Source organism: Grammomys surdaster, unplaced genomic scaffold, assembly GCF_004785775.1.
Source record: "Grammomys surdaster isolate TR1022 unplaced genomic scaffold, NIH_TR_1.0 169, whole genome shotgun sequence".
NCBI lineage: Eukaryota > Metazoa > Chordata > Mammalia > Rodentia > Muridae > Grammomys > Grammomys surdaster.
The window spans coordinates 12,054,252-12,079,569 of NW_021604617.1; the positions used below are offsets into that span (position 1 = coordinate 12,054,252).

At 43.4% G+C, this 25,318-nt stretch overlaps 1 protein-coding gene across 2 annotated transcripts in view; it reads right to left on the reverse strand.

Moving 5' to 3' along the window:
• The window catches only part of Tnfrsf21 (TNF receptor superfamily member 21), a 67,583-nt gene that overhangs the window by 32,936 nt on the left and 9,329 nt on the right, over positions 1 to 25,318 (reverse strand). For both annotated transcript variants that reach the window (XM_028766630.1, XM_028766631.1), the window contains exons 2-3: positions 12,481 to 13,129; positions 10,534 to 11,028 (exon numbers count right to left, since the gene is read on the reverse strand). In XM_028766630.1, coding sequence (XP_028622463.1) covers positions 10,534 to 11,028; positions 12,481 to 13,129 — 1,144 coding nt within the window. The remainder of the gene's footprint in view (positions 1 to 10,533; positions 11,029 to 12,480; positions 13,130 to 25,318) is intronic.

Genomic DNA, 25,318 nt, shown 5'->3' on the forward strand with positions numbered 1-25,318 from the left:
AGGAAGGGAGGGAGGAAGGGAGGGAGGAAGGAAGGGAAAGAAAACCTGATAAATTTTCATAGACAAGAGAATTTCCAAGAGAAACTGAATCAGGAGCAGTCTGAAGTGTTCCATTCTCTGAGGGACAGGCTGTTGGGGTGTAAAAAAAGGGGAATTGGACTTCCTTTGCTCTTCAAAGGTGGGAGGCTTTGTGTATGTTACAAGAGTTTAACAATTTAAGTTCTTTCCTTTTGGAACCAAGACATCCATGTCAGATCAGGTCTTTGTCTCCCACACTCTGGAATCATCTAGCTGAGCTAGTCAGCAAGAGACACACCAGCTCCCTCCTCTGACTGTTACTATCCACGGACCATCATCCTTCTTCTCATTGGGGTGACCTTGGGAGAGTTCAAAGGGTGCTCCTAGTCTGGAACAGGCCACCTATCTACCTCCCTTGTACTCATCTACTCCTTGGCCACTACTGAAGACCTCCAGGGTCCTCCAAAGGAAATGACCTCTCTGTTGTCTTACTCCAGAACTGTGAGTCATTTTCAAACCACAGTGTTTCGTTTACCAATGGACAAAGTCATGCTATCCTTTGACTGGAAAGGCAACATGGACAATATAAGAACTGCTATCTGGGAAGCTGGAAGAGGAGGCCTTAACTCTCCCCAGAGACGACAGGAGTTCACCCCTTCCTCTCCCTCTTCCTTCCTCCATCCACACCCCTGTGATCTCATCACCTCTAGGTTTTCCAAAAACAAAACACAAACGTTCCTCACACTACCAAGCCCTAGTTTGCTAAGACAGAGCCTCGATCTCAATGGTCAAATTCACATAAATAAAAACACCACTGAAAAGCAAACTAAAAATCAGTCTCTTCAAAATTTATTAATTATTTATTTATTCATTCATTTATTTTAAACTCCAAATTTTATTTCCCTCCCAGTCCACCCTCTAACTGTTCCATATTCTATACCTTCTTCCTGACAACCCTGTCTCCCAGCGGATGTCCCCACCCACCACCACCCTTAAAAATCAATCTTAAAAAAAAAAACAAAACATAATGTTTTCTTTACTTTAGGATTCCTTAAATGTGATGCTGGCTACCAATCTCTCCCATATTTCCCCTATTGTCTGAGACTAGGCCAGGACAACGCACCTGTGTGTGCTTGCTTTCCTGTATTACCCAAACAAGTAATTCAGCCTGAATAGCAGGCTGGCTATTCAGCTTCTCCTCAGGTTAACAGTTCACATACAGTTAACAATGATTCCCAGGTGAGAGGGGATCCAGCAAGAAGCAGAGCAGAGAGAGAGAGCAGGGAATAACTAAGACAGAGAATAGAATCTCCCTCTAGCCTAACATCTCTTGCTCCATTTGTCCCTGAAGAAAGCTATGGTTGTCATGGCTAAAGATGTCCCCGACAGACAAGAACTTTGCCTGGGTCTCTGGAGAGTCACCTTCTTTTTTTTTTTTTTTTTTTTTTTTTGGTTTTTTCGAGACAGGGTTTCTCTGTGTAGTTCTGGCTGTCCTGGAACTCACTCTGTAGACCAGGCTGGCCTCGAACTCAGAAATCCACCTGCCTCTGCCTCCCAAGTGCTGGGATTAAAGGCGTGCGCCACCACCGCCCGGCTGAGAGTCACCTTCTTCAAGGCACTTACCCCACAGGCAAAACCAGGCTACGCCATGGCCTTTCTGCATGGGAAGTAACTCATTTCTGGAACTTGAGTTTTCTATCTCTATATGAGTGACAGTTTCTTCCACGCCCATGGACCACTTTGGATTATCCTACAGAACTTAAATTCATAGTTTCAATGAATTATAAACAGGCACTAGACCGTGGTAAACACGGAACTTAAGAATCCGTTTATTAGAGAGACTTACGCTCACGCTAATAGGCCACGGTTAGAATGTGTAAAATTTAAAAAGGCTTCAGGCTAGCCTAAACTTTATTTGTGGATACCAAGCAGTCACTGGAGGGACATTTAGACATGTCCATCCCCAGTCCTGTTCTTTACAGATACATAGGAGCTGCTGAACTTGTCACAGCTGGCATGGGTGACAAGCAAGCTTCCAGAAGCTCAGGAGTTGTAGCTGGGGCTCTGCCATGACACCATGGTCTCTCAGTGTTCAAGTTCAGGAATAAATGAGAGCCTTGGTCATGGCTTCCCCATTGCTCTGTGATTAACATGCATGTTAGACTAGTGTGACACACTGAAAAGACTGTCTCCAAACATTAGTTCTGAGTTAGTTGTTGAAGCTCTCTCAATACCAAAGGCTCCCCTGTACCCCACATAAGCACGGAGCCCCTGTACGGTCTCAGCCTGGCCCAGTCACATGTGACCCACATAAGTAGAAGCATTTACTACCCTCCTGTCACTCTGTCATCAGCTGCAGAGTAGTCTTTGGTGTTAGGGTGAACATGGCATCCTTCTGTAACATAAAGCTGGGATTAAGGCTGGCTTCCCCTCTCTGAGTAGCTACACACTGCTCCCACACTACAATATATGCAGGACCCACATGGCCTACATTTGTCCTTTCAAATATCAGGGTGACATGAAGTGCACCCTGCTAAGGCAAAAAACAAAACAAAAACAAAACTGCATCATCACATTAATCATCTTCAATGTTGAACTCTGGGACCTACGCTCTCAGGTGTCCTTATTTTACTAAAAAACCTGACCTCCAAAAAAGAGCACATGACTGGCCCAGGATCACTCACAGACTTTTTGTGGTAGGTGGGCAGATCTAGATATCCACTGTCCTAGCCATATGTCATTCCTGCAGCCTGTGGCTGCTCTTCAGAACTATAGGCAAACCTTTGGGAAATGAGTCCATGCCTCCACTCTCTTATGTTTCAAGCACTTGCATTACAGATGGCTCTTGCCTGGATAATCCTGCACTTCTTTCCTCCCAGCCCACACACGTACCTCTGTGAATACTGATTCGAGACAATCAATCCTCTCCATTTTTCCCTTCAGGCACAGAGTGGAGTCCAAGTTCCAAATCTCTAGGCATCTGTCCACTATTTTTCTTAGACTCATACCCCCTTCAAAGTGTATTGGAAGTCAAGGTTAGAACCCAAACCACCGTGTCCTCCTCTATGCCTCTGCTTTGACTAAGAGACAAGCTGTAACAGGTCCGTGCAGGTCCACTTGTGAGGTAGGCCCACGTGAAAGATGGCAATCTCTGGGTAAACGGCAGGACATGTTGGGAGGAGGTGGAGGGATTTGGGAATTGTTTTGAAGGGACGATGACAGCTATTACATATTATAAACATTTTAGTCATTCAGCTATGTCATGCATCCCTGTAACAGAGTAAGAAATAGGTACCCCTAAAGGTAAAATTGAATACAGTTAAGCTCAAAGAGGGCTCCAAGAGCACTGGACCCACTTATCCAAGCTGTTCCAGTTAGCAGAATGTGAAAGAGAAATGGCCAACCTATAGTAGACTTCACATTCTGGCAACTGTGGCCCAGCACCGCCACCTGATCTTACAGATCAAGTGTTGTTAGACTATGTCCCCTCCGATAATTTATACACTGACCGTGGGCTCTTTTGACACTACAAAGACAGAGCCGAATAGTTCCAACACAAACTCTACAATTACATCCTGCAGTTATGGAGACTTCCTATGGGGCTCAAAAATAATCTGTGCTAAAGTCTACAACAACTGACCTACCCTAAGAGGGCTGGAGAGATGGCTCAGTGACTAAGAATGCAGAGATCCTAAGTCTGTTCCCAGCACCCACACTGTGCATATACACCACACAGACTTATATAATTCAAAAGAAAATAAATCTTGAAAACAAAATCTTTGTTTAATTTCCTAATACAACATCATTGTAAGCCAACAGGGACAAACTCAATGGTTCAATGGCTTTAAATTTAAACAATCACCTTACAACCTTGACAGAATAAGTAGATTAGTCCTTGGATGTTTTAGACCACGGCTGTCCTGAAGAATGTTCTAGACAATGGAAATGTTCCATCTGTCCCAATGTGGTCAGGAAAGTATTATGTATGCCTATTAGGCATTCAAGTTATCACTGGTGCAACCGAGAAGCTGAATTTTGCTTTTTAGATAACTTTAGCTTAAATACCTCAAGGCATGTAGCTACCACTGGAAACAGCTCAGGCATAGGACATTTGAGCCCCAAGTCACAGGCCAAGTGTAGGGCCACATGGTGAAATTCAGAAAGAGTACCTTAGAATGGATTGCTATATGGAATATTAGAGTCGTAAAGTTGATAGTATTTGTCTGCATACATAAAACCCTGGGTTCAGCCCACCGAACCATAAGCCAGGTGAGGCATGCCTGTGATTCTAGCCATCCCAGGACTCAGGAAGTGGAAACTTAGTGATCAAAATCTTAAGGCCATCCTCTGCCATGCAACAAGTTTAGAGCCAGCCCAGGCAATATTAAACCCTCTTTAAAAGTAAAAATTAAAATAAACTAAGCACCGAGAATGACCTCTCTCCCTTTTGGCCACTGAAGCACAGCAGTCCCCGTCTAGAAACCTCACGATGTTTGCTGCTGTCCACTTAAGGAACATGCTGTCTCCGTGGGTCACATGCGTTACACTGATACACTGTCAAATGCACATGCTAGCTGCCTACGGCAGACCACTGAACAACTAGGCCAGCCAGAAGCTAAACACACTCTCCACTAGGTAAATCAGCTCCCCTTTCTCACTCCCCTTCCTACATCTCATTTTAACTCACAGTCTAAAACCTAAGAGCAAAAGGAAACATGATCCAATACAGTCACAACAGGGAACAGGGTCGTGTTTTCCTCTGCACTTTCCCATATACTTCCTCCATCAGTACGTAGTGGACGCTAATACTGTGCTAGCCCCATTTCCAAACAAACTTTCCCCTTAAAGTTTCTAGAAAAACAGGTTGCCTGGTCTCCACTTCAGGCCCTTTTGCAAATGCAAGGAATGGGGAAGAGAGACATGAGGGACGGTAAATAACTGAAGGAAAAGAAACTGCCATGGCACCGGTTAGAAACACTTGTGAGAACACACAGTTGGTTCGTATTCTCAGCCACCCCGCTGCCAATGGGGCCAGACCAAGGCTTTGTACCTTCTGCAGACATAAGAGAACAAAGCGACTTTTGGGGATCTTCCCATACTCCCTCAGTGAAGTTGTGGGAAGACTAAGTTTTACTATCATTATCATTTACTTTGTGTGTGTGTGTGTGTGTGTGTGTGTGTGTGTAAACAGATAAAATAAAAAATAATATTTTCTGTGTAGCCTACATTTATTTCACTTTATCTATTTGTCTTTTGACTCACTGTGTAGCGATGCTAACCTACAACTCATTTTGCTGTCCTAGAACTTGTAGCAGCACCCCTGCCTCAGCCTATCAAGTGTTGGGATAATAGACATGAGCCTGTATGTCTAGCTTTTGCACTGGTCATCTTTAGAAAATGTTTATTTGTTTAAATTATGTGTATGTGTTGTATGAGCACATGAGTGCAGGTGCCCACGGAGAGCAGAGATGTTAGATTCCTTGGGGCTGGCATTCTATAGAGGCTGTTAAATAAGCCACTCTAAATTCTCGGGAAGAACAGCCTGAGCTTCTAACTACTGAGCCATCTCTCCAGCCCCTTCCTTTTCATTTTAAACCAAATGGAACTTTTGTACACCCACCCACCCTGACCTCATTACCTTGGGGTTATAATACAAAAAGAAATCTATTTCCACAACGATGACAAAGGATGGCAATTAGAGCCCAAACAATAGGCCCACATCATTATGACAGCTTAACCTAATAACAAAATCTTTAAATAGGTTTGCCATAGATAAAAATTCTAGAGGGACTTACTTATGATACCCGATGCTAAAGTGGGTATATTGCAAGAAACTACAGCTTCTTCCAACCCTCTCAACCTTTTAAACCCTTCTGACTCTGGAAAAGAAGGAAGTTATGGAGTACCAACGCATGTAGCTTCCAAAGGTGCAGCTAATCATAGGACTCTGTGAGAGCAGAACTGTGGTGCTTGAAACATCACCTTTAGAAATTGTACATCAGTGGCAGACAGAGAAGTACAAGAGGACTTTATGGTAAGAAGACAAGAGCTTCAGAGTGCTGAGGTCTGACAAGGCAAGCAAGATCCCGCAGGTCACTGAGACACAGCACAACCATTGCAACCATGACACACAGCAGCAATGGGATCAGTACCTGCTCCACATTGAGTCCTTCAAGGTTACATCACAGGAATAGGAAATGACATGAGCACCTACTCTGTTCCTGAAGATCTGTGTAGGGACCACTCACTATTGGATGCTGTGGAGCGGGGTATCATTGTCTTTAATGGGAAAGCAAGTAGGAGGCTAGTTAGATAGAAGAAAGCATTCAGAGAGAAAAGAAGACTGATACCAGAGCTAATGGGTGGAGAATATAACCACAGTGCGTTGTGCGTACATATGAAACTGTCATGCAATGATAGTAATTTTGTAAAGAAAGGCCTAGCATGTCCCTGTTACAGTGGGTAGGGGGTAAATAAAGGAGAGCTCCCAGGACCTTTGATCGAAGACTCCTGGGTCTTCAGTCCTTGTTCTCATAAGCCATTCGGTATGAATGGACAGGAACCAGGAAGAGATCTCGTGGGTCTGGATAATCTGCTGCCTGAGCACAATGCTGTCAGATCAACGAGGCATTGTTCATAGAGAGCCTAGTGCACCTGCCGCGGCTCTCACTGAACAGAACCTCTCTTTGTAATAGGATTTTACCTGCTTGCACCCTTGAACCTAGCAATTTGGAAAGAAAAGGCCTTCCTTAGAGAAACACACAAACAGAAATATCCCAATGCAGAAACCCGGGGAAGGCTGAACTATGGGGAGGACTACTTACACCTGACGGAGAAGACTGAAAGGTGCCCCATTGAAGGGACCTAAGTGTGTGACTGGGTTGAGTTTGATTCTCTCCACTTCCATCCCTTTTCTATAAAACAGAATGTTGTTGTAAGGACGAAAGACGTATGAGGTAAAATGAGCTGTAAGAATGTTGAAGGTCAAGCTGGTGAGGTGGCTCAGAGGGCAAAGGCCCTTGGCATCAAGCCTTAAGACCTGGGTTCTATCCCTGGGGTCCACATAATGGTAGAAAAGAACTAACCCCTGCAAGTAGTCTTCTAACTTTTACATGTGCACCATGGCGTGTACACACCCCAACACACTATGTAAGTAATCAAGTAATCGTGTAATTCATTTTTAAAAAGAATACTTAAGGTCATCGTTCCCTATTGCTTTCTACTCCTGGACTAGCCTTTATTATTACAACTTGCTATGTTCTTAGAACTTTAAAAATTATGCCCCAAAAGCATGTTTATAAATGTATCTGATCACAAACTATAATAGCCAACTATTGACTAGTAGAATCATGACGGACAGATAACGTTAGATTTATATAATCTTGAAAGGAGAGTCACATGTTCTACTAACAAGGTAGACTCAGAGCACAGGTAACTCCAGGGGCAGCTGAATACAAAACTTGATCCTAATTGGATCTGAGGATACTCAAGGGAAAAGCTATACTTCCTAAGGGAAGAAAGTGCCCAGTGATGAAGTGTTTGCCATGCAGACATGAGGAGCGGGGTACGCGTCCCTAGAATCTATATGAAAGCCAGGTGGTGCAAGGCCCACTTGTAATCTTAGGCGGTGGTGACGGAAGATCACAGAGTGAAATCTGGGGAGCTGGATGAGCTCAGGCTTCAGTGAGAGACCCCTGATCAGGAAAGAGAATGGAGAGCGATCTCAGAAGACACATGATATCAACATCTGGCCTCCACACTCATGGGTACACATGTGCATACACATGCCCATACATGTACCTGCTTACACATAAATACAGACACATATACATACATACGTACATACATACATACATACATACTCACACACACACACACCCCAAATAAAAAAACCCAAACCCTAATGTTCTTTCTGTCAAAGGTCTAACTGGATATGTTAGTTGTTTGCTTTTTGAGGATATTTTAGTGGAGTTGTCATTGTTTCTTTGTCAACTTGACATAAGCTAGAGTCACTTACCAAGAACAAACCTCAATTAAGAAAAAACGTCTCCATTGAATTGGCCCGTAGAAAAGTCTGTGAGGCATTCTTGATTAATGACAGATAGGGGAGGGCCCAGACCTTTGTGGATGGTGTTAGCTCTGGGCAGGCTGTATAAAAGAATCAAGCAGAGGAGCCATAGGAAGCAAGCCAGTGTTCCGCCATGCATCAGTTCCTGCCTCCAGCTTCCTACTTGAGTTCATGCCCTAGCTTCCCTCCATGATAAACTATGACATGGAAGTGTAAGCCAAATAAACTCTTCCCCCACCTCCAGGTTTCTTTTGCTTATCATAACAACAGAAAGCAAACTTGGACACCAGGCCAACAAAAGGAGCAATATATACAACACAGCATTGTTCCAACTTTCAGTTTACTGAGGTTGGAAACTACGAACTATTTTACGAAGAGAATATCTTTACTGTTAGTAAATATACTAATCTATTGAAGAATAAAAGCCCACGCAGCAATTTGGGAAATTTATTTTGTAATACATCACATCCTGCTTAAGACTTTACTTGTTGTCATCTGTTCTTTGCTTCTGAATTTATGTCAAGTTGACAAAGAAACAACGACAACTCCACTAAATTATTGTCTATTGAGAAAAATGTGTATATAAATGTGGCGTGTATCATACACATCATTAAATATAAAGCGTTACCATGTAATACATACTCTATTGTGTAAAATTAGTATATGGCTTCAGAAGCAAAGAACAGGTGACAACAAGTAAAGTCTTAAGCAGGATGTGATGTATTACAAAACTTGTACCACCTGTGGGGTACTAACAGTAAGAGGGGAAAGAGGACAAAATCCTACCACACTGGGACCGTTCTTCATGCTGTCATCTTTCCTTCCAACCTCTGAAGGTTTAAAAGAGTCGGGACTACTGTGAACTATATAGTTCTGTCTGTTCCTTTTACCCAATATAAACGACTCTTTGGGCTGGGTGAAAACACTCTATTATACATGCACACTTCAGCAGCTGCTCAGCTATTTCCCTAGAATTTGTTTGCAACGTTTGTGACTTACAAGGCTAAGTTAAATAGCTATAAGGTTAGGCAGGCTTATCGTCCCATACTTCTAATCTCAATACAAAAGAGGTTGACACCAGAGAACCACAAGTTCAAGGCCTGCCTAGCTACAGAGTAAGAGCCTGTCTTCTCTCCCCACAAAAGAGTGTTTATGTTCACTGTGCTTACTTTAAAAAAATATTTCTGTTTATATCTCAGTGATAGAGTCCCAAAATAGAATTACTATACCAAAGAGGATAAGCACTTTGATAACCAGCTTGTCGGAAGGTGAGCACACACCTTTATCTGTAAATGGGAAAGGAAACTCTGAATGGGATTTCCAGAGCCTGCTTTCACTCAGGAAAGGAAGTTACCACCACAGCGGGGAACAAAATTGCTGCCTTCATGTGAGACAGAGCGCAGAGACAAATAAGTACTGTAAGCTATTTTTGCCCTTAAAAGAGAAAAGGCCAAAACATTCCAGCCTCTATCAACACGCAGTGGCTACTAAGTGAGAGACACGGCCTCAGATGAAGACAAGCCTCTTATGCTGTGGGTATTCATCACCTAACAGATATTTCTGTTCTGTGGATTGGATAAGATCCTAACCATTTAGGAAGGAGGGATGTGCGTGTGAGTGTGTGAGTGTGTGTGTGTGTGTGTGTGTGTGTGTTTATGTGTATGCACATCCATGCTTGTATAAAAAATGTGTATATATATGAAGATACAGAGCCAAAAGTAAGGTTCACATTTAAACATTGCAGCCCCGCTAACTTATAGCAATTTAGTTTTGAACTCCCCCCCCCTTTATTTTTTCCTCAGCCCTGTGACAGAAAAGAGAAGTGTGGGCTGTCAAGATGGCTCTGTGTGCTCAAAGCCCTTTGCTACACAAGCCTGAGTTTGATCCCTGAAGCCCACAGCCAGAGGAGAGAACTGACTCCCGAAAGTTGTCCTCTGACTTCCACATGATAGCATGTTCGAGCATGCATGCATGCACGCACACACGCACACACACTCCATAACCCACACACAAATAGTATGTGTTTGGAATTTTCTTTTTAAAAGAAGGAAGGGCTGCAGTAGTAAGAGATGTGAAGTCTGATACCATGAGTCCTGAACAATTAGTCTCTTGTTTGAGTGAAACCTCTCTGAATTAAATTCCTTCATTTGCTAGAGAACACAGTTGAAATATAGAAGTGACTATATTCCACAGTGACTTGCAGGTCTCTGACTCTGCAGTATTTTCCAGTTCCAATAGTGCAAGAGAGGGAAATGGAAAGAGGTGATTTTCTTTGCGTGCATTACTTGTAATAGATGGTCAGAATCCTGTTCTAGAACCTGCTAGATCAAGAAAAGAACTTTATAAGGAAAGGGGACTCCATAACCTACAGAGTTCCCACCCCTTTAGAAAGCATAAGTGAGGCCGACCACTCTACACACATGGAGGAACCAGAAGAAGAAGCTCACCGTGGCCGTTACGGTAGTAGATCCATTTCTCCCGGTTCTGAGTTGGAGTCAAGGACTTCTTCAGCCCTGCCTTTTCCACTATGGCACTGGGATCCTGCCGGGGTCCCTTTTTGAGAGTCCTGGAGCTCTTTCGGATACTGCACACCACTATCAGCACCAGGACCAGCAGAAGGAAGAGCACAATCATCCAAGGCAAATGCTCATTGATGTCGAAATGCTTGTGTGGGTTCTGTCTGGGATGGCCCCTCTTGGGGGCCTTGATGGCTGTGCTGGACTTCTCACCGGTGGCCTCCATGGATGATGGCAGCAGTTTCAGAATGTGTCTGTGGTGAGGGGCTTGCTGGTGGGTAACTTGTGGTGGGGTTGGCAGGGTCCTGTTTGTGCCTTCCTTCCCACTTGCTGAGCTTGTATTATCAGGTACTGTCCCTTCCTCGATGCCACTTGGTACCTTAGTTCTAACAGAGGCAGTAGAGTTGGAATCTGTTGAGTTCATGCCTAGAAAAAAAGAGTAAGGAGGGGGAAGAGCTTTTCCATATTTGGGCATCTACACATTCTCTCCCGTGACTTGTCATCTCCAAGTGAGGGCAAATAATCAAAGAAGAGATGACTGTTGGAACTTAAGATCAAACATTATTTTGCACACTTTCATAAAGGTCTGAATAGCATCTTTATATAAAAGATAAAAATATGAATAGTTAAACTCTGTTTCTGTGCCCAGAACATGGGCATCTTTGGGGAAACCAATATTTGAGCTCTCATAGACTCTCTTAGACAGCTTCTCTTTGACTTCAAGTTTTATGTGGATAAATGTCTATCTGCCACTAGTCAACCCTTCATTGATTTGATTGTTCAGAGAACTCATTTAAATTAAATTCCTTCTCTCATTGTCCTCTTCCCTCACCTTTCATGACTCAATGATGAAACAGAGCCCATGACTAAGATAAAGAAAAGAGCTTGGGCTCAAAGCCAACCCGGTACAACAGGTCAGTAAACAGAGTAAGGCTGGACTTTCCTAGGAGCCGTCTCCAAGATCACACAGGGTTAGGACTGGCTTTGTTAACTTCTTTCTGTGACATTTCCACAATCAGTCCTCAGGAAAGAGTGTGAGGGACGGAACCTGAGACAGAACCTGGCTTGTGTTAGCCCCCAGGGCTACTCATACCTGTCTTTTCATTTCAAAATGGCGGGCGTGAGAAAGCGTTCCCTGGAGTTGAAGGCAAGACATTGTCACACACAACAGTGTGCTAGTAGGCACAATTTAAGTTGGCCATATCTCATGGGAACTAAATGAGATGAAAGAGGATCTGGCAAATTTTGAACTTCTGCCTGAGTGTTGACTGGCATATGATAGGCAAACAGGGATAAAGGCCATAAACTCAAGCTGGAAAAAAAACATTAAGCCATTTTTTTTTCAGATGTGAAGGCTGGTCATCTTTACTCAAATTTAAACTTCTATCTTTTTTGTCCTATCTTGGAATCAACACTCCTCCCTTCCTTCCAGATATAATGACAAGCTCTCCCTTGCTGTCTCTCCTCTGGCTCTGTCTACCCACAATTAACACCATTTTGCATAACTTTTTTTTACTCTGAAAGGAACCTTAAACATCTAAAAATCACTCAACTCACTCACTCAGGCCCAGCACTGAATGGGTTAAGTGATTTACATAAGGTCACACACACTGTCCTTATTTTTCGAAGTTCTTATTCGCCAATTTGATGTAACCTAGTTTCTAGATATCTGTTGTCTCCTAATAGAAACCTTCTGAGTTGCAATATTTCTATTAAGTCCAAAGAAGCCAAATTTAATTAGTCACAAAAAAATGAAGGCTCCCTCCTCCAAGGGATGACTTTTAGATTTAGCAAAGTGGAGAGAACACCTTTGGTTAGAAGCTCGCTCTACCGGGCTCAAAACCTTCCTCAAGCAAGTAATTTGTGAGGTTGAATTACCTTGGGGCTCATAGGTGGAAGAAGGGACATCGTGGGAGTTCATGTGCTCAGGGTGAGAAAAGATAGCTGTGGCAGGGGAAGGTGGGGTTGTGCTGGAGAACAGGTGCATGCCACAGACATTGTCTGTCTCCTTGGTCCCCGGCTTAACCACCACCAGGTTCTGACCCAGACAGTCTGTGTGGGCTTTACACTTCATCACACTGGAAGGCACGTCAGAGAAGGTACCCCGAGCACACTGCTTACACCGAACATCTTCATTCTCGGTCCCTTTCTTCCGCACACCCCAGCCCACAGGGCACACTGTATGGGGAGCGCAGGTACCATTAGACTGATACGTTCCAGGTGGGCAGATGCACTCTCGGTCAGTCAAGGCAGCGCAAGGTAATCTCTCAATCATCGGCCACGGACATGGCTGACTACAGTCATGGCATCTCTCTATGCCGTTCTCATGCCTGGTAAAGGTCCCCGCAGGGCAGCTGCTGCAGACTCGCAGGCTCGTGTTGGTACAGTGCTCAGAGACATACGTTCCTGCCGGACACTTGTCACAGGTTAGCACCTGGCCAGTGGTACGGTCAACATGGCGGTACGTGCCAGTAAGAGTGAGAGTCTTTTGTTCTGGTTGAGCTGTGACAGTGCTGAGGAATCCAAGCTGAAAGAAATAAGAGAACTGTCAGATAGGAGCAGAGGAGAACGGAGTACCAGCAACGACAACAACACGGTCATCACCACTGTTCAGGATCTGGTGGGTACCACTTCAGCTTGACATCAGAAACAGGGAGGCGTGTGCCAAAGTTGTCACTTCCATAGCACCTGGATGCCTGATGATAAACTGTTGTTTTGTTTTGTTTCGACAAACAAGCATACTTTTGGCATTCCTGGTATGTCCATTAAACAACAGAGCTGATGATGGTTTTAGATTCAAACCCAGTTTGTCCGGTCTCTGAAGGCCACAGCCAATAGACACATATCCCCACAGGCACCCACTGAAGAATCTATGCATTGAGCCAGATCCAGCAAGAATAACTCGGTGGTCATGTTCTAAAAGAAAAACTTCACCAAGCAGGTCGGAGTTAACACCAACTTCCAGAATAAAAACTTGGAGGACCTGTTGGGCATGGTGGCACACGCCTTTGATTCCAGCACTTGGGAGGCAGGGGCAATCGGATCTCTGAGTTTGGAGCTAATCTGGTCTATAGAGAGTTCTAGGACAGCCAGAGCTACACAGGGACACCCTGTCTCAACAAACCACACACACACACACACACACACAAACGCACACACCAAAAGAAAACAAAAACAAAAAAACCTGGGGGATCCCAAGTTCTAAGATGAGGAGCAGGAAGCAAAGACTAGCGAGATTGCTTCCCTGGAGCCACAGAAATGGAGAGGCCATGACAATCTTTGTCATCCTCAGTGACATGAAGACATTTGTATAAAAATCATGGCTGCCCCAAGCTACCAGCTACAGAACAAATTCCTTCTAGATTTATAGCTACACTGGTAACTGAAAGAACAAAGCAAAAAAACATTAGCAAGATGATCAAGGGTTTGTCTTAGCATCTCGAAACTTGACCAGAGTCTATGCTTTCCCAACCCGACGGTTACGTGAGGCCAGGGTACTTCCTTGTCTCTCAGGCGATCTTGGGTTTTTCTCCTTAGAGCTTATGATATACTTAGTTTTTCTTCAGCCTAAGTCTGAAAGTGGGGGTGGAGGCGGTCAGGGGTGGATAGTAGTCTGTTTTCTTGCTGAGAAACTTAACTTCATATTAGAAACTGAGAAGGAAAAGAGCCTGCTAGTTGGTGATAAGTTCTGTCTGTGTCTTCCCTCTCAGGGTTTGGCTTTGCCCTTCCTTTTCCTGCTCCTTCTACTTGCACAACGAGCCCAGACACCTTCTACTGAGCTCAGCAGATGCCCTGGGTGAAGGAAACCATCTGTCCGATGGAGCCCGAGCACAAGATTAATGTCGTGCCCCACCCCCATTGTAGACTCAGAAGTGTGCACCCTGGGGAGATACACAAAGCTCCAGGAAACAAGTCGACACCAGCCTCCCCCACCCAGGGCTCGTGATCTGTGGAGCCACCCTGAGTGTGCCTGTGGTTGACTACACCCACCAGGCTAGGCAAGGATTCAGTTTAGTTCTAAGACCTTCTACGACCAACTGGGATGGTAGGTTCTTTCCTGGTGTCTGACCTGTCAGGGGTCACTTAGCTGTATACAAACCCCACCCAGCAACCCCACATCCCCTACATTCTATACCATGCTTGCTCTATTTGAACTTCTTGATTTCTTGGGGGAGTAAAAAAAAAAGGTTATCAGATTATTTTGAAGATATTTCATTTCGAGATAAAGCCCTTATTTGATAATCCAGGCTGGCCTCAAACTCGTGGGACTCCTGACTCAGACTCCCCAGTTGCTGGGATTACAGGTATGAGCCACAGAGCTGGGCTAATCTGTTTTGCTTTTTTTGGTTTGTTTGTTTATGTAGTTGATACAGAGTCTCAATATACAGCCAAGGCTGGTGTCAACGTTGTAATCCTCCTGCCTCAGAATCTTAAGGGCTGGGATTATAGGTATACACAACCATGCCTGGCTAATTTATCAGTTCTTAAAGGACTGTAATATTGACCTATAAAATCACCTAATCTATCTCCTACAAACAGAACCAAGGAGAGTGTGAATTAACCGTGTTTAGTGAAGTGGATGGAGGAAGAAACCAGTGGGACAGAAGCAAGCACTGAACTGGACAAAGATCACAGGGCTGCCTCTTGGCCAAGGAACAGTGGGAGGAGCCCTTCACTTCTCTCTCAAACAGAACAGCTCTGCTTTGCAAAGCCTAATCAGAGGGCAGGTCTGTTGAAAGCAGAGCTTATTACTCAAGCAACAACTACTGGGGCCTCTAAAGTCTCCTGAGATTCCAGAGTCAATCCATAATCCTGCTGTGCTATTTAAAAAAGAAGAAGAAGAAGGAAAAGCCCTTTCTAAAGTTTTCCCACCAGATGTGGAAGGACTTGCCTGTAATCCCAGTACTAGGGAGACTCAGAGGAGAGGACCACGGGACCCAGACCAGTCTGGGCTACATAAAGAGACTTTTTGTCCCAAAACAAAACAAAATCTCCTTGTGATGGCACATGTTTGTAAATATAACACTTGAGAGGCTGAGGTAGAGGGGATGAGGAGTTCAAGGCTATCCTTGGCTACATGTCAAGTTTGAGACTCCCTTGAGCTACCTGAGAACATGCCTCTAAATAAGTAAATAAATAGTGCGCACGTGTGCACGCGCGCACACACACACATGCATACACGCATGTGCACAAGCATGTGCGCACCCCACACACTAGCTTTTCCCTCTAACCCTGCAGCTATGGGCAGAAATGGATCAAGTTAAAGACCATATTTAAAGACGGCCCCTACTTAATATATAAATTGATTATAGCTAAAGCTAACACTGGAGGAAAAAACAAACACAGTGAAACGGGGTGACAATGTCATTGATAGATTCGAGACAGTGACAGCAAGAAAGTGAGGCTGGGTCCTTCCGATTAAGACCCTTGATCCCCCATATGTACAGACATGGCTAAGACAGGCCAGGGAAGTCTAACAAAGCTTCAGGCCTTTGAATACAGTACTAAAATTGCCTGGGAAGAGTAGGGTGGTGGTTCAGTAGTTAAAGTGTTTGCCACATAATCGGAAAACAGTTTGGATTCTTACGGCTTATATATATAGCAAGTGGGTACAGCAGTCTACTTGTAATTCCAGCACAGAAGTCAGGGGATTCCTAGAAGAAACAGGCAAGAGAGACTACCAATATCAGTGAGCTCTGGGTTTGGCTTAAGCATTTGCCTTGCTGAACAGGGAAGAACAATTGAGAATGACTCCCAAAGTCAACCTCAGTCTTTCATGCGCATATGGACCCACACATGAGTGCCCAGACAGCTGCAAGCAAACACACATGAAAATGGAAAAAGAAAAAATAATACTGTCTGAGATGATTTTTGAAAATACCTTCTTCATAGACCTTGTCTTATCTCTGAGATCGTTGTGAGTCTACAACGGGGTGAAGAACTTATTTTGTTTGGCTGTGGGTTTTCTTGTCTTTAAGCAATCTGAATGTTTCTGGCATCCATCTAACTTTTGAGGCCCTAACACTAAACCAGGACCCCTCTGGCTCTAAAATTCTTTGATCCTGAGCCACACTTTGGACACAGTCCAATCCCACTTTCAGGGTCACTCCCTCCATCACTACCTAATGTGGCATTTTTAATTAGCTCAATATTAGCATTTCACTAAGAACTAAGTCTTAGGAGAGATGACAGAGGTTTTGGTTAGTCAACAAAATGATGGACTGGGTATTAGGTCTATCTTGTACCTTACTGATACAAATTGGTATAGTTATGCTCTATTTGTATTTTGAGAGAAAAGTTTTATCTTAACAGGAAGGGTGATATGTAGGAGGAGCTAAGGTGGGAGGAGTAAGGAGAGGAGGAGCATCTGGGGGAGGAGGGGAACATGGAGGCGTATGTTCACGTGTCTGTAGCAGTCAAAGATAGTTGGTATATCTAGGTTGGGTATTGGGTTATACTTCTGATTGTATGGGCATCTTGTTATTGAGCATTACCAAACTTATAAAGCCTTCGATTAACATTTAAAAAATAAAAATAAAAAAATAGAAAAAAAAGAAAATAAATAGAGAAGGCTGGACAGGAAAAAGATGAAAAGATGATTATTTTAATTTAAAAAATTAGCATTTCACCCCCCAAAATAAGCATCCTTGTAATAATCCTACCAATTTGGAACTACAGGTTCTCAACTTCCCCATTCTCTTGTTTGAGTTGAGTTTATGTATGCAAAGGGGAACCAAAAAAGCCAACCATGTTGCTCTGTGATTGCTTTTTTACTACTTCTGTTTCGGTCACCGAGATCTGTCTGTTTTAACATACAAACTCTCATTCTAACAGTTAAGAGTTCCTCAACAGAATGAGTACATTCTAGAGAGCTGGGCTCGGCCGTTAGAGGCTAGGCGCACAACCAATAGAATGGGTATGCCTTACTTTAGAGGGTCTTCCCACCAAGGCTTCGTTGACTGTTTTCTTGTGTATAGGTCAGTGTACACTTTTCTATTGTGCATAACTGCTTCTTCTCTCCCGGATCCCTCCCCTAGCTTCTCGTCTCTCTACCTCCATCCAAGTAGCAGACACAATCACCCTGGCCCCAGTCTTTTGGAACCCAAAATGCAATCGATAATCTGAAGCTACTCCATCCCCTCACCCCTAGCAATACCAAATATACACACAAAAATACACACAAAAACATCTATGTATACATATAGGCGCTTCTGGGTGGATCGAACAGAAAAAGTCAGGAAAAGAATTGGACAAAGATTCTGAAATGAGGAGCCGCATCCTTACCCAACCTGTCTGAAAGACAACAGGATCCTGGTTTGCTCACTTATGAAATGAACAGGTTGAATTCAGTAGTGATATTCAATCAACTCTAATCTCCTGTATGTTGTGATTTTGCCAAGTCCTACCACCCTTATGTAGCCTTCAAAACTCTTTCTAAACACCCAGATGCCAAGCGGATGAGCAAGTGGCCCCATCACATTTCCTGTCTCTGTCCATTCTATCAGCGTCTAATTACATAGTATCTCGTAATGTTGGTTGGCAGCCCCATAAATGTATATACTTATCTTCCCTTAATGCTTATAAGCAGCTCAAGGCCAGGGACTGACACACAGACTACATTTCCTCACTTGCTCAACTACCTAATGAAGACTAGGAAAATAATAAGCAAAGCATCCTTCAAGCCAGGGGCCAGCAAAGGAATGCCAACATACCAGCTGGTCTTATAAACAAGCTTCCTAGAATCCAGACACTGATGTAGCTAGCACTCACGGCTGCTTTCACGCTGCTGTGGTAAAGCTGCAGAACTATGACAGAGACCATTCTACCCAGAAACCTCAGTAGCCTATTGTTATCCTTTGGCCCTTTATAGATGAAGACTGCCAACTCCCGGCATGGGCATCTAAAGATCTAAAGAAATACAAACAATATAGAGACCAACAGCTCAAAGAAACCCACAGGCCTCCCCCATGAGTTTCTTTATGAGCAGATACAGAGTGTTCTCTCTCTCATTCTCTCTCTCTCTCTCTCTCTCTCTCTCTCTCTCTCTCTCTCTCTCTCTCTCCTCTCTTTCCACACACCCACTCTAACTCGCACGCTCAATCTGGTCTCTTCACACTCATCTTAAAACTCTCACTTCCCCCCTGATATCCGATGAAAAGCAAAATCATCCAGAGAGACAAGACTTCCTCCTGGATGCCATCCCTACCTTCCATCCCCAACTGAAAAGCCCTCCTCTGTGTCTTCTTTTCCCTTTATGGCTGTCTTCATTTTATACTTACATATTTATACTCTGTGTGTCTTCCCTGGAATCTATAATGCAGGACAGCATGTAGACTCAGTACCCATTGACTGGACCACACACCCTCTTTTCCCTTCGTAAAGAGAAGGGATGAGTTGGTGAGACCCACTGATACTATCCAAATCCTCAAGGACCAGCTCATGGACTACCTGACAAGGACTTGTTGACTAGAAGGATGAATGTGCAGACCACGAATAATTAGAATTAGTAAGTTAAACGGTGGTGTTGGAGGAGGTTGCTGGGAGTGAGAAACATCGAAACCTCCACAATGGTGCCATGATATTAACTGAAAATCTAAATAAGGTACCTTGGTTCCGTTCAGCATGAAAGCAAACAGTTTGTTCACCTTCAAAGACCCTAAAGACATTACTTTCTCTTCCTAAAAGATTTATTTATTTATTTAATGTATATGAGTACACTGTCACTGTCTTCAGACACACCGGAAGAGGGTATCAGATTCTATTACAGATGGTTGAGAGCTACCATGTGGTTGCTGGGAATTGAACTCAGGACCTCTGGAAGAGTAGCCGGTGCTCTTAACCACTGAGCCACCTCTCTAGCTCCCCATTACTCTCTCTCTTAACAGAACTACAACTGGCTTCTAAGAATTAATTTCTTCATGATACTCAAAATAAAAACTGACATATTAAAGGGTTCAAATTTTCTCCTTTCATTTAAAAGAAAGAAAAAGTTAGACTTTGTGCTTAAGATGATAAGCAGTATAAGAAGCTTAGCTTCCCTGTATTTAAATTGCAGTTAACTACGAAAATTCCATTTATCCAAGAACTTTGCCAGCAACAATGGATAGGTGTGGTAAATATCAGCATGCTGTCTCAAATTACATACTGGTTTGAAAGAATGAAAAACACTACAAGTGTTTATTGGATGATTAGAAGCTTGAACAGGAGTAACGGAGATGAGGTAGAAAGCAGCTTTCGGCTCACAGGCCTGGCTGTAGAGGCTTCCAGGGTCTCACTGTGCATCCTGGTGACCTGCAGCATACCTATGATGTGTCATCTGTATTTTACAGCACAGATGGGCCTGACTGAAGTCAAGAAGCACCCGGATATGCGGATACACGTCAGAATGTGAACATCTACTTGTTGTTCAGCAATTCCGTTTCCATGACCTCATCCTTCAGATAAACAAGAGATCCCTTGGTAGCTTAAAGGTTACAACAGATCTGTGCCACTGACGTTGTTGTTTGTGTGTGTGTGTGGTGTGTGCACATGTGTGCACAGGTGCACATGCCCATGGGGAGGCTGGAGGAGGATGCAGAGTGCCCTTCTCCATCGTTCTCCACTTCATTGCCTTGAGACAGGGCTCTCTCAGTGATCTTGGAGCTTGCCATTTCAACAAGACCAGCAGCCAGCAAGCTCCAGGAAGCCAACCTCCACAGCGCTGGGGTTACAGGTGCTCACAAGGCCATATCCAGGTTTTTACATGCGTACTAAGGATTCTAACTCACGTCTCTTCACACTTGCAAGCTAGTATCTTAGCCACGGAGCCAGCCAGCCATCATCCCTGTCCCTGGCTTACATCACTTTCATTTCCTATCAAGTTCTAATGATATTTCATTGTGAAATGAACAAACTCAAGGCAGAGGTGGATCTGCTTTTCCTTAGTAAAAAAGCAGGAAAATTGCTCTGAACTTTGATGTAGAATTTTTTCAAACACACACAGACACACACACACGCACACACACACACACAGAGAAATTTAATTGCTGTAGAGATTGTAGGATTATCAATAAGGATAACTATGAAATACGATACTTGATGACAAAGGTTAACAGCCATGGAGAGAGCTGGTCAGCCCTCAGAATTGTTGACCATTTTATCTGGGGCATCATTTTTGATTTGTAATATAAACACACTGGATGGCTAAAATTTCCCAGATTCAAAGTTGGGGAGCGAGTGAGATGCATAAAAACAAACGGTTCAAGGATAAAGGTTCCACAAACCACAGACAGAATATTTCCAGTTATGTTATATAAACTTGGCTCTCTCATTTCTTCCTGCCTTCCCTGATGGGAAGGAAGGAAGGACAGAAGGAAGGAAGGAAGGAAGGAAGGAAGGAAGGAAGGAAGGAAGGAAAAATGGAAAGAAAAAAGGAAGAAAGGAGGGGAGGGAGGGAAAAAGGAAGGGAGAGAGGAAGGAAGGGATGGAGGAATAAGAGAAATGGGAAGGAGGGATGGAGGGAGGGCAAGATGGGAGGGTTGGGAGGGATGGGAGGGAGGTCAGTCTCCTACTGTCAATGCAAAAGAAGCAGAGACTGTTTTTAAAGCTGGTGACTGTGGAGAATGCCAGAGCCAGAATGTGCTGACTGTACGAACAGAAGGAGGCAAGCTCAGGGGACACTGGAGAGGAAAAAAACAGGGAAGATTTCACCTAGGAGCTGTTTTCTCTAGAACCCGCAATGCAGGAGAGAAAGTGCATACAGCAATCAGTCACTGGACCACAGCCCCATCTCCCTCCACTACAGTAGCTATTTCTTTGTCCTCTGCTTACTGAGAGATGTTGATGGGGTGCCAAAGGAGTAATAATTGAAGTAGTATCACATAGAAAACAGTAGAAGACAGAAGGACATGATTTCATGCTGACCAGGCATATCCTGAAGAGCATCCAAACCCAGGCCAATGCCTCAAAGGCTTCAGAGTGTAAGGAAAACCCATTTAAGCCTAGAATGTACCACATAGGCCCTGCTCTCCCAGGTACCTGCTGGGCGTGATGCTGTGACAATAAGGAATACAGATGTGCTCTCTTCCCATGGCTCCCATCACCAAGTAGGAAAGCTCGAAGCCAGTGTGATTAGGGTCTTCCGTGTGGTGATGAGATGACAGGGGATGGAGGTTCTGAGAGGGCACCTCCAAGATGGAGACCAGTGGTCAGAAAACACAAGGTTTTTATAGACCAGCTTGCTATTTTCAGTTCCACCTCAATCTCTGGGATAAGTGGAGGGGTTGAAGGTTAAGTTAGTCACCAATGGCTAATGATGTAGTCAGTTATCTCTATGAAATGATGCCTCCATACAACCCTGAAAGGACAAGGTTCAGAGAGCTCACAACTAGCTGAATGGGTGCAAAGACCTGGAGGGTAGTGTCCAGAGCAGACACAGTAGCTCCACAGCTCCACGGTGCTTCCTATACGGCTGCCCTAAGCACGCCTTCCTCTGCATGCTTTACCGTCCATCTCCTTTATATAGTAGAGAGCGACATTCAGAAAGTGTTTCCCTGAGATATGTGAGGCCATGCTTACAAGTTAACTGAACCTCAGAGACCCCTGGGAACTCTGACTTATAGTCAGACAGCAGAAAGCACAGGTTACTAACAATCTGGATTTTGCTATTGATATCTGAAGTCAGAAGTCAGTCTTGTGGAATCTTGCCTTCCAACTTGTAGCTATCTCCAAGCAAATAGGGTCAGGAATGCACTGAGGATACCCTGTGAGTATCAGCTGATGAATCTGGTTTCTGGGCTGAGAGCAGGCAAATTACCTTTCTTCCCTCCTTCTAGCCTGGGAATGGCCCAACTTCCGAGCTTCTACCTCCTCACTTGTTAAATGGACACAGTAATAATAACTGCCATTCTAAGTTGTTTTCATAATTAATGGGTTACACAGAAAGAGCATGGAGAACATGTCTGACACGGTAATTGCTGAATAAATATTAATTTAGGAAATTATCACCCCATCAATTTATTATTTTACCATTCTTTCAGTTTATTTCCTTGAGATTAGACAATCTTGTAAGATATCTCAACTGTATCTTAAATATATTACTCCTGAGATACATAACAAAAATTTGAGAATTTTTCCTTTTATTTTATTTGTATATATCTTTGTTGTGCTACAATTAAATCCAAGGTTGTGTGTGTGCTAGGTAGGTTATATTTCCAGCCCCCAAGTTCTAGATTTTTTGTTTAAAGCTGTAATTCAGAGCCAGCAGAGTGGCACATGCTGTAGTTCCAGCACTCTGGGGACAAATACACGAGGAACATACCAAGTTCAGGGCTGGCTTGGTATACTTAGTGAGATCAAGGTTAGACTAATATACATAGTATATTCAAAGTGAGGCAAGAACCCTCATCAAAACTGGCTCAGAACAAGCAAATAAAACAAAACTTCCATCTAGGTACATGCCTACGTACACGATACATGCCTACATACATGGTGGTATATGCCTATATATGTACATGATGGTACATGGTTATATACATGGTAGTATATGGCGCATGCCTACATACATGGTGATACATGGTACACACCTATGTACATGGTGGTACATGCCTACATACATGGTGGTACATGCCTACATACATAATGGTACATGGTACATGGCCATGTACATGGTGGTTCATGCTTATGACCCCAGAACTTAGGATGGAAAGGCTGGAGCATCACAAAACTCAAGACCAGCTAGACACTGACTTCCCATTCAGACTGATTTGCATAGGGAGATTCTTTCTCAAACACCAAAAATTTGGTTATTTCTTTTAATTTAACAAAAGATTATAATCCTGAAACTCACTTCCCTGAACACAGAACACACTGTAGAGGTTTATTTTGAAAGTGGATGTCAAGGTAAAGACAAGAAAAAGCAAGGCTACTTTTCAAAATATATTAAAAAACAAACAAACAAACAAGCAAACTCTTGAGATTCTGCGGGTGTCGCTTGCTCAACGATTACAGTGCCCACCTGGAGTGTTCAAAGCCCCGAGTTCCACAATCAGCATACACTGTAATCACAGCACTTAAAATGGAGGCAGCTCAAGGGTAGCCTTGGGTCAGCCTAGTCAACCTGAGACTCAATCTCAAAGTAAGTTACTTAATTAATGAAAATGAAATTACTTGGTTTATAACAAAAAAACATAAAAGAGAAAGAATTTACAATTAATAATCTCAATTTAGATGCCCAGGGCACAAGTAAGAATTTTCCAAAGTGAGTTTCCTCAATTTGGTCTCACACAATATTAATACCCTGGTCTACCCTGGTCTAATACCTGGACTCTATCACTGTCTATTTTTGTATAGCCCATAGGCCTACAACAGTTTTATATTCCTAATAACTGGGAAGTGAGGAGGAATGAAACGAGTAGTACCAGTGAAAACTATGTGAAATTCAAATTTCAGTATCCACAAATAAAATTTTATTGAAACACAGCCAGGCTCATTCTTTGAGACCTTGTGATCCTATGTCTGCAATAAAGGAGGAATTAAGTAGTTACCACAGATAGCATAAGATAAACGCTGCCCAGCACTTTACAGAAAAAGTTCACCGATCCCCTAGTCTAGAGTTCAGAAAATACTCTTTCTATCTTCTCCAGGATGGGTACAACTAATATATCAACTATCACTGGTTCCAGGAGACTCCATGGAAGAACAGCTTGGAATGGCGAATCAGCTGTGCCCGACTCTCCTGTGTGTTTACCCACAAAATCCATTACGTGCATACACATGTACAGATATCCTTCAGAACACACTGAGGGGATTCCCACCACAACTAGGACACCGATATCCAGAAACAGACAACCAATACATTATAAAATCCAAAGCAATCAGGATTCTTTGTAACTACCTGTCGAAGGATGAATTCGTAACAAATTGGGGAGGAAAAAAAAAAAAGAATATTTCAGACCCAGAAAGGAAAAGGTTTAATAACACAATCCTAATTTTTCATGTTATTTTAGTAATATTAAAAATAGAATACAATAGAATACAGTGCTGGTGAAATGGATCGGTGGGCAACAGGGTTGGGTTAACACTGAGCCTGACAAGTAGAAAGTTCTATCCCCAGGACCTGCAGACTCCATAAATTGTCTCTGACTCCACCCATGTACTGTGATACAGAGATGCCCAGATGCATGCACACACACAATGCAAATACATAAACATAATCATAGAAAGTCAATAGAATGTAAAGCAATGTCATATATAGCTAATAAGAACCTATAACCAGAACGATAAATAGAATTAATAAAAATAAGATTAGCATAACTTCTACTCGATAGTGAGACCATGAATCATTAAAAGGCAAGCATCATCCAAGTAACTTTATTATGTCCCTAGAAATGACTTAACTGTCACGGAGACCACCAAAGGTCCTTACATCTCTGAATTAAAAAGAGGGTAAGTAATTTGAAATGAGAGAGTTCAGTCCTGGCAGGTTCGTGGGTTAGAAAGCACATTTATAGGTGGCGGGGGGTATTCTGAATTGATTGTCTTCCTAAAAAACAACCTGGCAATCTGCAGCGAACGCCATAAAACCACTCATTCGTTTCCTCTGACCTGGCAAAACCACTTTAGGGAACGCAGTCGGAGGAAACAATCTAAAAGCGGACAGTGCACTGTTGTATACACAGAGGTCTGTGCTGCTGGATGCCACGGAGGAAGGACGGCTGCCCAAGTACCTGGTGACAGT